Source organism: Dryobates pubescens, chromosome 6, assembly GCF_014839835.1.
Source record: "Dryobates pubescens isolate bDryPub1 chromosome 6, bDryPub1.pri, whole genome shotgun sequence".
Taxonomy (NCBI): domain Eukaryota; kingdom Metazoa; phylum Chordata; class Aves; order Piciformes; family Picidae; genus Dryobates; species Dryobates pubescens.
Window position 1 is genome coordinate 16,827,684 of NC_071617.1, and position 14,723 is coordinate 16,842,406.

The 14,723-nt window shown below is 39.6% G+C and overlaps 1 protein-coding gene across 4 annotated transcripts in view; it reads left to right on the top strand.

The window, feature by feature from the left end:
* PHACTR2 (phosphatase and actin regulator 2) overlaps nucleotides 1-9,334 on the top strand; it is a 147,260-nt gene extending 137,926 nt beyond the window's left edge. For all 4 annotated transcript variants that reach the window (XM_009901385.2, XM_054162674.1, XM_054162673.1 and 1 more), the window contains 2 exons: nucleotides 2,285-2,361; nucleotides 6,898-9,334. In XM_009901385.2, the coding sequence (XP_009899687.2) occupies nucleotides 2,285-2,361; nucleotides 6,898-6,913 (93 nt within the window). In that variant the 3' untranslated portion in view covers nucleotides 6,914-9,334. The remainder of the gene's footprint in view (nucleotides 1-2,284; nucleotides 2,362-6,897) is intronic.
* The last annotated feature ends 5,389 nt before the right edge of the window (nucleotides 9,335-14,723 follow it).

Sequence of the window (14,723 nt, forward strand, 5' to 3'; positions counted from 1 at the left end):
AGCCACTTCTCATAGGGCTTGTGCTCCAGACCCCTCACCAGCTTTGTTGCCCTTCTCTGTACACATTCCATCATCTTAACATCTCTCTTGAATTGAGGGGCCCAGAACTGAACACAGTACTCAAGGTGTGGCCTACTCATCTAACCTGCACTTCGTAAGCATCCTAAGCATGATGATGTTATGGGAAACAGTGTCCAAAGCCTTGCTGAAGTCAAGGTAGACAGTATCAACTGCTCTCCCTGCCTGCCCAGCTGGTCACACCACCATAAAAAACTATCAGATTGGTCAAGCATGACTTCCTCTTCATGAATCCATGCTGACAGCTCCTGATAGTCTTCCTCCACACACTTGGAGATGACCTCCAGAATGAGAAGCTTGCATCATTGCCACCAAGAGTTACTTTTGCAATTCATTTAAATGAAAAAATTTAGAAGCTGCTCCATCTTCCTAAGGGTTCTTGGCCACAACCGTCAGTGCAGGAGCTGACCATAGGCACATCTGCTTGGGAAGTTTGCCCCCTACATGCTGCAGTTAGTACTTCTTAACTACAAAGGATGAGACAGATGATTCCTTGATTCTCTTAAAAGAACAAACCAAACCGAAACAGACAAACAAACACAAACAAAACCAACCAACAAAGCAACAAATCAGTCCAAGATCAGCATGAAATACTCTTCCATTTCCCTCCTTTACCACTTCATAAAAGGAAAGTTGTAGGATTTGTATTTCAAAGTGTTGGCCCTTTTTGCATTGTGATCCTATGAGATGTGCTTGGCATGAAAAGTGATATATGCAAGAATCCACTATCTTTTAGCTAAGGACTGTGAAGCACTGATTATATTTCAGCCTATATTTTAATTCTCTAATCCTCAGGTAGTCTGTGGGAGGTTAGAACATCCAGCACTTCCAATTTCACCTAGGTGCAACCAGGGTAAACTGGTCTAGAAAAAACAGTGAAGTTTCCTACCTACTTAGGATAGAGATTTTTAATCTCAGTTAATTTTGTAATGAACAGGTGCCCAGTGCTAGTTCTGTGATCCTCATGTTTGTTGGCCTCAGCAAAAAGGTGTCCTCCAGGCTGCCTGAAAAATCCCTTGCCCTTTTTTTCCAAGGGAAGCAATTTTTCTAGTTCCAATGGGAGCAAAAATTTGTACTGTAACTATATTATGGATCTGGAGCTGTAGTGTCTTCACTGCTGATTAGGTCTTCAGAAATACTGTTTCCTTCCGAGCAGCAGCCTAGTATAAGCATGTTCTTGTGGCTAAACAGAACCATTAACCATCTCCTGCTTAAAATGAAGTTTCTCATTTGTGAGACTGCAGTCTGGTGATGCTATAATTTTACCACGCTGCTTGTCTGTTCTGCATTGAAAGGCCTGCACACCAGATGAGATTTCTGTTGAGATTAATGAAATTATACTGCTTTTGTTTAAAATGGTGGGGAAAAAAAGAGTGAGTAAGACTAAAATGTCATTTCATTTCACAGTGAAGGTCGGGAAGCATATGGCATAGAAGCAAAAGCCCTTGTGGTATATATTAAAGTATCCCAGAAATCATATTTTTTATTTGATTAAGTAAATGTCTTATTACTCTTTCAACATAAGCAACAAGACATTTACAAAGTACAACAAATTTCTGCTGTTCTTTAGTGTCTGCCAACTGAAAACACAAGCCTGAAATGTCCAAATACTTCATGTAATTTTACATAAAACTAATCAAACCAAGTGACTAATTGTACTCTAAGCTATGCTATTCATCTTGCAATCCTGAAGTCCTGTCTCCAGTGGGGAGACACAAGGCCCTTGCTGTGTGTACAGTGCCTGTACAGGCAGCATGATTCACCAGCTCCTCAGGGGTTATGTCTGGAGATGTGATCCTCTCCTGGCTTCATACTCATCAGGCAACTGTTGATGTAATCCCTTCCCCATTTTTGTCTGTAGCAAGTGCCATATTTCAGAAGCGGGGGAGGCTGAAGGGGGGAAGGGAGGGAGGTCAAGGTGGGGTTGGCTCACCCATTGCAGTAGATGCGTGGTGTTTCTTTGTTTATTGTTGGCACTTGATGCTTTCACTTTCTGTATAGTACATTACTGCTCCAAATAGCTCTAAATAGCCAGTAACTGAAAGAAGTCATTCATGTTGGTGATGCAAAATGTGTGAGAGCAGGGGATTATAGTCAGGAAGACTGGAAAATGGGAACTATAAGGGAACCTGGAAGGGTAGGGTGAGGTTTCTTTCAGACAAGATTCATATTTCTTACGGTTGAATTTCTCATCATTGTTTATTAGGCAGCAATACGGAAAGAGCTGAATGAATTTAAAAGCACAGAAATGGAAGTACATGAGGAGAGTCGGCAATTTACCAGGTGGGTGGAACCTCTTCTTGCATAAATTGGAGAGGTGAGTGACCCTCTGCCTTTCTGCAAGTCCTCTGCAGCTGTGTTTTGACTCATGGAGGTCCTACAATGAGTTTGAATCCCACTACTGATTCTCTTGGGGTTCCCAGTGTTGCTGGTGCCATCCCTGAAGCTGGGTAGTTGATACAGCAGTAAAGGTGACTGCAGTGGAGCAGTTGCTACATGGAAAAAAGGTTGTTTGGGTAATCTAAAAAAATAACCCTTTGAATGGACTCAGCATTTCTCACAGATGAAGTTAACAGGTCTTGAGCATAAAAAAAAAAGGGATGTCCCTCTCTGGCAGATAATGTATTGAACTTCAGAAATGCTCACTGGTGTTTTGGGAAACTTCCTAAGAGTCACACAGACTCCTGGCCATGATTTCTGGGGACCAAGACAGATTTGGACTTGGTGATCTTTGAGGTCTTTTCCAACCTTGTTGATTCTATGATTCTATTCTAATATTCCCTGGTTACTACTTTGAATAGACTAGACTAGACTAGACTAGAATAGAATAGTCCAGACCAGGTTGGAAGAGACCTTCAAGATCATGTCCAACCTGTTATCCAACATCACCTAACTAAACCAACATCACCTAACTAAACCATGCAACCAAGTATCCTATCAAGTCTCCTCCTGAACACCTCTAATGATGGTGACTCCACCACCTTCCCAGGCAGCCCATTCCAATGGGCAATCACTCTCTCTGTGTAGAACTTCTTCCAGCCTAAACCTCCCCTGGCACAGCTTAAGACTGTGTCCTCTTGTTCTGGTGCTAGTTGCCTGGGAGAAGAGGCCAATCTCCACCTGTCCACAACCTCCCTTCAGGTAGTTGTAGAGAGCAATAAGGTCACCTCTGAGTCTCCTCCTCTGCAGGCTAAGCAACCCCAGCTCCCTCAACTTCTCCTTATAGGACTTGTGTTCCAAACCCCTCACCAACTTTGTTGCCCTTCTCTGGACACATTCCAGCAAGTCAACATCCTTCCTAAACTGAGGGGCCCAGAACTGGACACAGTACTCAAGGTGTGGCCTAACCAATGCAAGTCTATTAATTGACATCTTTGTTTTGTTCTCTGCTTTGGATTACACCAAGTTGTCATCTAAAGCATTGTTCTTTCAATAATGAAGTCTGTGGTGCCCACAGGTTTCAGCAGGATTTCATATTTCTCAGAGTTATTCCTAGAGGGAGGGGCTACTTTCTGCCACCCCTGTGGCATCTTGTTTGTACTTTTTGGAAGTTACACAGGCCGCTAGGATCAGCGGGCATTGCACACAGTATTATTGTATTCACTTCCACACAGAGTTAATTCAAATAACAACTGCCCAAGGCTGAGTCCCTTCCTTTCCTTGCTACTGTTTCAAACTCAGGATCCAAGCAAGTGAATGTGAATCCTCTAATTGAAGAGTGTCTGCAAGGAGAATTTGCAGTGGCAGATGGGTGTTTGGTGATGCCTGGGATCTCATGGTTTGTTTCTTGATTTCGTTACTTCAGTGTTTTGGTTTTTTTCACACCAAACCATGAATTTGTTTAATGTCAACTCACTCCAGTGTAGATATTACATGCATAAATTGATTTTCAAAAAGTCAAAACGGTTTTGCAGATGGCAAACCTAAGCCAGGAGATGAAGCAGGAGGTGGAGTTTTAATGTAGTGTCACTTTCTGACCATTAGAAAATGTCCTTTTCAGACCTGCTGGAACATGTCCAGAGAAAGGCAACAAAGTTGGTGAGGGGCTTGAAACAAGCCCTGTGAGGAGAGGTTGAGGGAGCTGGGGTTGCTTAACCTGGAGAATAGGAAGCTCAGGTGAGACCTTATTGCTGTCTACAACTACCTGAAGGGAGGTTGTGGACAGGTGGAGGCTGGTCTCTTCTCCCAGGCAACCAGCACCAGAACAAGAGGACACAGTCTCAAGCTGCGCCAGGGGAGGTTTAGGCTGGAAGAAGTTCTATGCAGAGAGAGTGATTGCCCATTGGAATGGGCTGCCTGGGGAGGTGGTGGAGTCACTATCATTGGAGGTGTTTATGAGGAGGCTTGATAGGGTGATTGGTTGCATGGATTATTTGATTAGGTGGTGTTGGATAACAGGTTGGACATGATGATCTTGAAGGTCTCTTCCAACCTGGTCTGGTCTGGTCTGGTCTGGTCTATTCTATTCTATTCTATTCTCATTTGGATTCTGATGTTGTTTTGTCTTTACCCAGTAGGTGGTATATGTTCTTCAGAATATATAAATATGCTACTTATAAAAAATGGGCATCACCAAGGGAGAGAAGGAAACTGAGCAAGAATAGGGAGCTGGCAGTGTGCTGGGAGAGGTGGAGTGCAACCCTCTGCTTATGTTGTAGGTTTTTCTGAGTCGCATTGAAATACAGAAGCGTAAGTACAGATAGGCATGAGTCATACAAAAAGAATGGTGTTTTTTCATGAGAATTGAAAACAGTTGAGACTGATTACAATTGGATTCTTGAAAGCTGAACAGAATTTCTCAGGGATCCAGTGGAGTGAAAAAGTAGGGGGTTTTGGGGTTGTTTTGGTTTGGTTTTGGGTTTTAGTGTTTGGGGTTTTTTTGAGGAGGTCCTTAGAAAACTGAGTAAAATATAGGCACAGCCAAACTGTGATAAATAAAAGCAGTGATTCTATAAGGTTCTAGAAGAATTACAACCTGATGGAAATCAGGCTCTTTCTGTTCTCTCTCCACTCTCTTTTTCCCATTGGTCATCTTGTGTAGCCACTGCACAGAAGTCAGCAGGGTAACACTAGAAAAAGCTAATTAAGAGCAGAATTAGATGCAGATGTTTTAAGTCAACCACAATTTAGAAAATAATGAGAGAATCCATTTCCTCTGGGATCTCTCATTGAAAATTACTCTTTTTTGTTTGGGTTTTTTTTTGGAGGAGATCACTGAGGTAATGCAAACCAAAAGGCATTTGCATTGGCAGCTGGTTAACAAAGGCTTATTTGTGAAGTTTAGTGACAGAATGGAAAAAGGAAGCTGTCTATTAAACGACAATAGCTTAAAGTATATAGTTTCTTGTATTATTGCACATTCAATATAAGACACTAATATTATGATCAGTATTTACAATATGTTTGAATTGTTAAAATTTTCTTTTAAGCTTGGGAAAGAAACAACCACTGGTTTTCACTGTTCACCATTTACTGTAATGACTGCCAGTCAAACTGGTTTTCTATTCCTAGTGATTTAGACTAAGTCCTTCTGTTATTTCGTAAGAGAATCCAAGAAACTGAGTTTCCAAATGTAGAGAAATAAATTGAAGTTGAAGAAGAGGATATTGGTAGATGTTGATGAAGCGTTTGCACAGATACAAAACCCCATGTCTTTTTTGCAATGTACTGTACTCCTAGCAGATGAGCTGCACACTTGTTCATGTCAGATTTTGTGTACACCTCCTTTATGTGAGAAATGCATCCCTGTATTGTACTGCACCACATTACAGGGGTAACAAGTGGCTTGTTTTCTCTTCTGGAACTGGTTAAAGGAAATATGCAAATCTACTGTGATAGGTTCACCATTACCTATGCTTTTTTTAAGTTGCTGTATCCTTTACTACTTCATGGATAGATACGTTTTTAAAGTAATTTAAACTGCATAAACTACAGATATTTAGAAATCTGGTGAATGACACACTGAGCACCTAACACTGATGCCCTTCTTACCCTTTTGCTTGGATTCATCACATTTAAGCTGTATTAGAATTTCAGTTGCTCTAGACTTACTCCAGAAAAGATTTTGCAACACCCTTTGGAGCATCCCACCTCTCTGTGATCATGCAGGCATCTGGAGTGATGTACATGTCTGACTTAAGACAGTGATGTCTATTTGGGCCTTCAGGTGACACAGTGAGCTACTGTTAATTGGAAGAAAGCATCTACAGTGGTATAAAATTTGTTGCTTATTTAGAAATACTCACATTTTTGTTAACCTCATTTTGCACAAGGATTCAACCCCAGAAATTTAAATTTTATGACTTAGCAAAGATTTTCTGATGTACTGACAGTGTCTTCAAATAGTAGGTTCACTTGTGGCTAAATCTATATTAGCAAACAAAACAGACTGGGGATTGTTCTCTGACCTTCAGGCCAGCAGGCTTGATACAGCTTGAAGTCATATAGTGAACTCTTTCCCCTCACCCCAAAACAGGGTGATACCCCTGCCCCCCATTCTCAGTCTCCCTGTTGGCCTCTGCTAATCCCAGCCATGCCCAAGCAGCATCTGGATGAGCCCAGGCTGACACGAATAAAACTGTGCTGAAGACTACAGTAACAGGTTAATGGTATAGATAGACAGCCATCAGTCCCTGAGCCACACCATAGCCTTGTTGGGTTTTCTAGATGGGCAGTGACATCAATCACACACACCAGGAAAAATTGGACTAGTTCTGTTCAGGCAACAAACGTAAAGAGCTGTGAGAGCAGGATGAAGAGCAGTGTCATTGTCAGCTGAAATAATATCATTCTAACTTTTTAAATGTTTTACCATTTCAGGTTTCATCGTCCGTAACTGTTTGACCACATCACATATTTCATGTAACAGTTTTCTTTGGGGAAATCACTTTGTCCTGAAGAGCTGAGATTGCACTGGAACTTGACTGAGTATGAGTGTGTGCTGAGTTTAAAGAAGGATGTGGCCCTCATCTTTATCAATGGACAACTGATTTGTCTAGGAGGAGAACCGACAGGAAGTGTTGGTCAGTGTTAAGAAAGACGACAGTTCTGTGAGTAGCCCACACAGATGAGTCACTGCACTTCACCATTGGAACTCCACAGGTCAGAAAGTGCTGAAGACAATCGCTTGAGAGCCTGTTACCAGGAAATCATCAGACTTCACAGGGTTATGACTGGGTAACTGAGAAGGGGGAGGGTGAAAAGGACCGAGAGACCGTGGGGGACACGAGACTTTGCTTGTCGGTCCACAGAGAGAGGTGGAACGAGTGGGACTGCTTAACAATACACTTGGCCAGTGGGAGGAATTATTTTCTTTAAAAAACTGAGAGTGTGAGTAACTGTGCATGTATTTTATTGTTTTTAGTGGCCTCGGCCTGTCTTAGAAAGACAGCAAGCCACAAGTCTTCATGTCATCGATACTTTAGTGAAGAACTGTAATTTTCTCTGTTGCCAGTAAATGCAGTTGCCAGAAATTAGTCCTAGTAGAACTCAGCTGTCTTTTAAATCCTGATGAGCATGCTTCAAGAAGATACATTGAACATTCATACAGAGTAAGTCTTGTATTTTTTAGTTTTTAATGTTGACATATTCTGGATCCTCAGAAATACATAAACAGGATTTGAAGGACAAATAATGTGACACTATGAATGCAACTAAATGCTTGATGTGTAGAAACACTCCTTGCTGTCTGCCACTTGCCGTTCAAAACAGAGGCCATTCTTTCTCACCTGTGGCAGGCAGTGGTGAGAAATTTGACATCATGCTAGTCTGAATCCAAAATCAGAACTGAAATTAGGCACAAAAGTCTTTACTAGTATGCTTGGGCAGTGATTACTAATACAACCTTTTATGCTGAAGGACTCTTGCGCTGCTCTGAGGAAGATCTCCCAAATGAATCAGTATGTCTTCAGCCAGCAGTCCTGTAAAAGTGAATGGAAAAATCTTTAAGAGTGTCTGTAGCCTGTTTTTGTTGAGTGTGAAGAATGGTTCTTAGATTCATAATTTTTTATACTGTCTTGAAATTGTACATGTGAATACAGTACTACTAAACTTAAGTGGTATGAAGTGTGAAAGGCAATACATGGTTTTTGTAAGTTGGCCCAAAGGCCTATGAAAAAGCCTGTGGCGTTGTTTACACTAAGAAATTCTCCACCTTATATTAGCACTTATTTATCCTTTGAATTAATGTACACAGCATTTGGGGGGTCTGGAATTCACATATGCATACATTTAATGCAGTATTACAATATATTTGCTATTTATCCTTTCTAATGTGTGTACATATTACAATTTATTTTTGTCTTTTATGTGCCCTGTTTAGTTTTTAATTAAGAAGTGTAAGTATTTTGGTTTCAGGCAATAAAAGGTCTGTGTAGATGTGATTTTTACCTCAGAACCTGCAATAGATTATTGTAGTTTATAAAACTGAAGGTTGTTTCAGTTGTCAGTGTAAAGTCAGGAAGGCAGTTTGGTGGCTAAAATAGATCTCCCTCCTTACTGATATTTACACTAAGACCAGGTTTGCATAAATGGGGTGGATTGTTTCAGTAAAGAGCACTCTAGTAATAGGAGAGTACTTTCCAACAGCTGGCACTCTGTAATTTTTTAAGAGATTGACCAATGTTTTTTAAACAATATAGATTTATATGATTGTTAGAATCCCTTGCATTTTAGTACAAATCTAATCATGTACAAGCCATAAAATAGCAGCAACTAAAGAAAATACATCTACATGCTTGTAGCAAAGAAAAGGAAGGAGCATCTTCCTGTTTTAATGGAGTCAATAAGAGCCATTAGTAATCCATTTGCAGAAAACTTTAGCTCCTGTGAGGCCCATCATTTTATAAATATAGAAACACCACATCAAGCAAGCAGGGAAAATGTATTCTTTGGCACTAAATCATCAAGCCATTAGAGTTAAGGTTTGTCAGCAATTCTGGTACAATCCTAATTTGCATTTTTAGAATTTGAAGTGTAAACTTAAAACTTCCACTAGCACTTAACACAATAGTTATCCTGCTTAAACTTCTTGTTGCCAGATTTAGAAACCTGTGTCCAAAATTCTATGAAGGTCTACTGTGTTGACTTTGAAGTATAAAGCACAGTACTTCTTCAAAGGAAGCAAGTGGAACAATTAGACCTCAGTGTTGCCTTAATAAGTTTGAAACATTTGATAATAGCCAAGATTCTAAAGACAAAAAGAAGCTGTTGCATAGACAGAATAACTTGGACAAAGGTAAGGTCAGACTATATAAACTTTATAGTAGCTCCACTGATGTGCTGGGGTATGTACAAGTTACACAAGCAGACTAAAGCTTGTTAAACACTTAGGATGAAGTGGCTGGATTGACTTTGCAAGATGACACTCCTCTATACTAGGCATGGCCCTGGAGCATGGATGGAAATACATGTGCCATCTTCTCCTTTTAAGAGTTAAGTATGAGGCCTGGACTTCCTCAAGCTGCGTTTTGCCATAATACATGAGGATACGTAGGTGAGGTATCACGTAGGCTTTCCCTATGCTCCTTCTGGGTGTGGGCAGGTCTTTGAAGTATTTACTATAAGCCATTACTAGCCTGGATAGAGATGCTGAGCTGATCTTTAATTTCTTACTATTTTGATGATAAAAAATCAGATGCAACCTTTGGCCCACAATTCAGCAAACTACTTAAGCAAATTTCTGTAACTGGACAAAAAATGTTGCCCTTATTGGAACTTCCGTAAAATCATAGTATACTTGAAGAATTAGAACTATAAACTATCCATTGTGTATTGTACCCTCACACAGACTTCAAATTGTATATACTATTTTTATATTCTAAATATCAACTGGCAGAGAAATGACAGCTGTAAAGTGTTATCCTTGCAATAAAAGATAACAAGGCTTTGTGGTATGTTGTTATGTGCAGTGAAGCAAGTTTGCTTTACCTTATTGAGCTGCCTGAAGTTGGTTTCTGCTCTGTGTCCAAGTCTTGTCTATTGACAATTTCAAATGTCTCCAAGTTGCTACAACAGCCTGTTGGAAGTAATACATCACGTACCTGTCTATGGTGCTGCATGTCTGTTAGAAGGGATAAATCAGGATATATTCTGAGAAACTCCTGAGTGTGTAATCCTTGATGGAAGAAAGGAAAAAAAGAAAAGGTTAACATAGGCAAAGAAAAAAAAAACTTTCCATGAAATGCATAGTACAATCCAACTGGGTAAAATGGATCCATGTGTTCATTTATATCAAGTTGGACAAATCATTTAAATGGCACCCACAACGTACGACAAACCTTACACACATACCTGTGCTCCACAAAGCCAGATACTAACTGAGATGTTGACACAGAAAGAAAATGAGTAGCCTGAAGTAGTGGTTTCTGAAATTACCTCATGTATCATCACATTTACCAGTAGGATCGTGTATCACAGCATGTTGCTGTGGGTGCAGAAGAACGGATGTTTAATCAAACCCTAATTTCTTCTTCACAGTAACAAATTGAAGTGGTTCTGGAATGCCTCTCATCTCTCTCTTCTTTCAGGTCATACATACTAATCCTTATAACTGAAATTAGTTGTTTCAGATGAAAAATAGTGTATCTGAATTTCCTCAAATTGTGATATATAAGTTGACTGAACAAGTACAAAAAAATATTGAAGCTAAATGCTAACAATTATTTAAGATGAATAGATGATTTGAAACACGGCAGGACTAGGAGCTGTATCTCTTCAAAATTACTGAAAGTATTTGCAGCCTTTTGTAGTTCTACAAGACTGTATTTGTGGGGTTTAACAGTGGTGTGTGCCCCTTGCTTGGTGGACTTGCTGACCCCTGATGTGGTGTGGGGCCAGGAAGCTCCACCCTCTGCTTCTGCTACGCTGAGTAGCTTCTAGAGAAGCACCACAGCCTCAGTGTTGCTGTGGACAACTCTATCAGATTAGCAGGTTTTTTGTTCTCTTTACCTTGAAAACCAAGTGAAAGCTGTGAAACAAAGGATTGAACTGTCCCTGATACTGGAGAAATCAAACCCCTCCTTCCAGGTGAGATGTTTTCTTTTCAGACAAGATGCTTCAAACCCAGATCTGTGACTAGTAATACTACAGCTGCGTCAGAGAATTTGTTTCAAAATAGCTGTCACTTAACCTGAGTATAAATGTAGTCTGAGCCACAATCTTGTACCATCATAAAATGGGAGGAAGATCCAGGACAGACTAAAAGTGTCTATGTAATCTGGCAGCCTGAGAATGAACTGAAATCCCCTCATCAGCATGGCAATGGGTTGGAGCCAGGATAGGGAGAGCCATTCTGGGTACCTGGCAGACTGCACCAGTAGGAGAGGACTGGCTGAGCACTGCTGGCATCCTAAGTAGAGCCTAGAATCTGAGTCCATATCAAAATGTCTGTTAATTCCTCAATTACAAGGTAAACAAAGTTAAAGCCTACATTTGCATTAAATTGTCAGGTATAACAGAACTGTCTTTTAATGCTTTCATGTCATCTGTTTTTATTTGTATCTTGAGGAATTAAGACCTGTGCCACTGCTGTAAACTAAAATAAAGACATACTTAGGGTGAAAAACCAGAACACAGTTGCCTCCTGCCTTTAGGAGCTCCCACATTTAGCTCCATTATTGTTGCTAATTTTGTCCTTACTGTACAAAGCTCAGTGCAAGGCTCACTGCTTGGGACCTAGTCTTTGATGAACAGAGAAAACAATTCTGAATTTTTTTACTGAGTTGATATTAAAATCTTTTGAAGATCAAATTAGAAGAAAAGTAAATTACCCAGAATAACGTCAATTTAACAGCTGAAAAACCCCACAACAACAAAAAACCAACACCAAAAACCAACCACAAAATACTCCAAACACCCCCCCTCCCCCAACCCAACAAAACAAAAATCACCCTTAAGGAACTGTATATAGATAAAGAAAGGAATAAATGGAGTTAAAAAAAACCCATCATTCTACTGTACTGTTTTGTCAAGTTTCTATTTATTAATGATTAGTTTCTACTTATTAATGATTAGTAGGGTTTTGTTTCACTTTGCCAGTGTTCCCATCATGTTTCAGGATTTTAATATACCCTTCTGCCAACATTCCATTATTTTCTAGAAGCTAAATACTGCATTGGATAGGAACAAAGAAAGTAGCAGTATTCTCTGTATCTCCTTGTTCAGTCATTAATTCTTTACATTAAAAAGCCTTTCAGTACAATACTGTCAAGTTTAACTGTATTTCAACACTCGTAGTCAAATGTTGCTGACCATTTATTCTCTTTCTTTCCCTGCTTTGTATGGTGAAATACTGATTTGTAAACTTGTATAAATTTTGGAATTAAATACTATGTTTTGGACAATTATTTCAGCAGATGTGATTTGAAACAAAAAAGATAAGAGTAGGGGTGGGAAGAGTGGGGAGGCGAGATGGCATGTGCTAATTGCCTGCAGCCATTTAAATAGCTCATAAGATTTGGTCTGGTTTTCCCTCTGAAAAGAGAAATACAATTACATTTACAACCAGGCTGCAAACCTATGAGAGGTACAAGAATGCTGCATACTGCATTGCTGTACTCTCAGGAGCTAACTAGTTCACATCTTTCCCAGCATTTTATGGAACATTTGCTCAAAACAGTAATTATGGCAATATTACTATGCTATATGCTTTGTAGATCCAATTGCACCTTAAACACTGGGCAGTCAAGAATGTTTTCTCTAGCAGAGCTGTCATAGGCTGAGGGGAAGGTACTACCCAGCAGTAGGAATCCTTATGGTCTTGCCTCTTCCAATCAAGTCTGCAAGGATGCCTCTGAAACATGACTCTAGTAAGGAGAGCTTGATAATCCATCCACACAAGTGCAAGTGGTTAGGCTCCCATAGGATCTTAGGAGCATCCAGTAAAGGCAGGAGGTTCTTAACTGTGGTATGTACAACAAGCAGGCCACAATCACCTGAAATAAAATTTGCATGTGAATTCATTGGAATTAAAATTTCTCATCACACAATGGAGAGAGTTTTGCCTATTAATAGGCACTGGGCCAGTTCTTGGACTTCATTGTTTTGTATGAATTAAAAATAGAAACAAATTCTTTCATTAAGAATAGAAACAAATTCTGCTCAAAGTAATTTTCTTGAATTTCACTAAATGCTCCTATTTATAAATAAAATAAGGCAAATGACATTCAAGGCTTGGTCATTGGTTAACTATAAAAAAGTATTTGAAACATTATCAGCTTAGAATTGCTGGCATTCTAAAAATCTACTTCCCACATGTTTATTGACTTCCAAAAGATGTGAGGCTGCAGATAATTAACAGGGATAACTTTTTCATCTTACATGATGTGTTATTTTATATAGCAGTTACCAAATGAGCTAATTCACATTTTACACAGGTGTATTAATATCTGTGAATGCAAATAACTGGAATTGTTACAAATTAATGCTAGCTGCTTCTTGGGGTTTTATCTGTACTGTGGTATATACCTAAACATATATATATACACACACATACACAAATACATTCCAATATTGTCATCTGAAAAACAGAGTATGTATTATCTTTTTTAGACAATACACATATTATGGTGTTTTTATTTAACAATCTTTTTTTTCAAGTGTGTTGCCCAGTTGTACACTACTGTAGGATACTCTGTTGTGCACAGTTCCAAGTGCCTTAGACAATGGTTTAGCTCTTTGGGTTACAGATAGGTATGAATTACAAAAAAATATTTATACATATAAAATGAAGACAATTACCTCAATAAACTCATTCCCAAAATCTTTACAGAAATTATCTTGTTCTTGAGTCTTTAGCAAAGGCATGGGCTTGCATAACAGAATTAACTTCAGAAAGCTGTTACTTGTTGGAAAGTGGCCTCTGCGTGGAAATGAATTTTGGGAGCCCTTCAAACATACCTCGTAGCTCTCTTCTGGGTGATGTATTCATGCAGAAGTGCATTCAAAGACATGATACTTATTTTAAAAACACAAAGTTAGTGTTGTAGCTCAATGGTTCAGATACCTACTTTACACTCCCAGTTTCCCAGATTGTTTTTATCAGCAAGAAGTGGTTTTCACTAGTTTCAGTTCCATTAACCTCAGGTCTGCACCACAGTTACACCTACTGCACACAGACAAAACTGACCTGCACAGCAGCGGATTCAGCCTAGGCTGTGGTGTGTCTGCCAATCTTTTAATGTTACAAAGTGACTGACAATAACTTTTGCTTTTTAGTTGCTTTGTAATAACATGTTTTAAAAGAAATAAGGGGGGAAATATTGGCAAAAATTTCCTCATGTGGAAGGCAAGTTATTGATTATGTTGCTTATGGAGCAAAACTAGAAGTGGGTAGATTCGGATTGGATATTAGGAAAATGTTCTTCACCATGAGGGTGGTGAGAGGCTGGAACAGGTTGCCCAGGGAGGTTGTAGAAACCCCATTCCTGGAGGTTTTTAAGGCCAGGCTGGATGGGGCTCTGGGCAGCCTGATGTGAGGTGTCCCTGCTCATGGCAGGGGGTTGGAACTGGATGATCTTTGAGGTCCCTTCCAACCCTAACAATTCTGTGATTGTGTGATGTTAAGGAAATGTGTGCTTCCAGAATATTATTTTTCTGCTGGCTGCACTGACAGCATGACCATTCCAATACTGACCATTTTTCTTCCA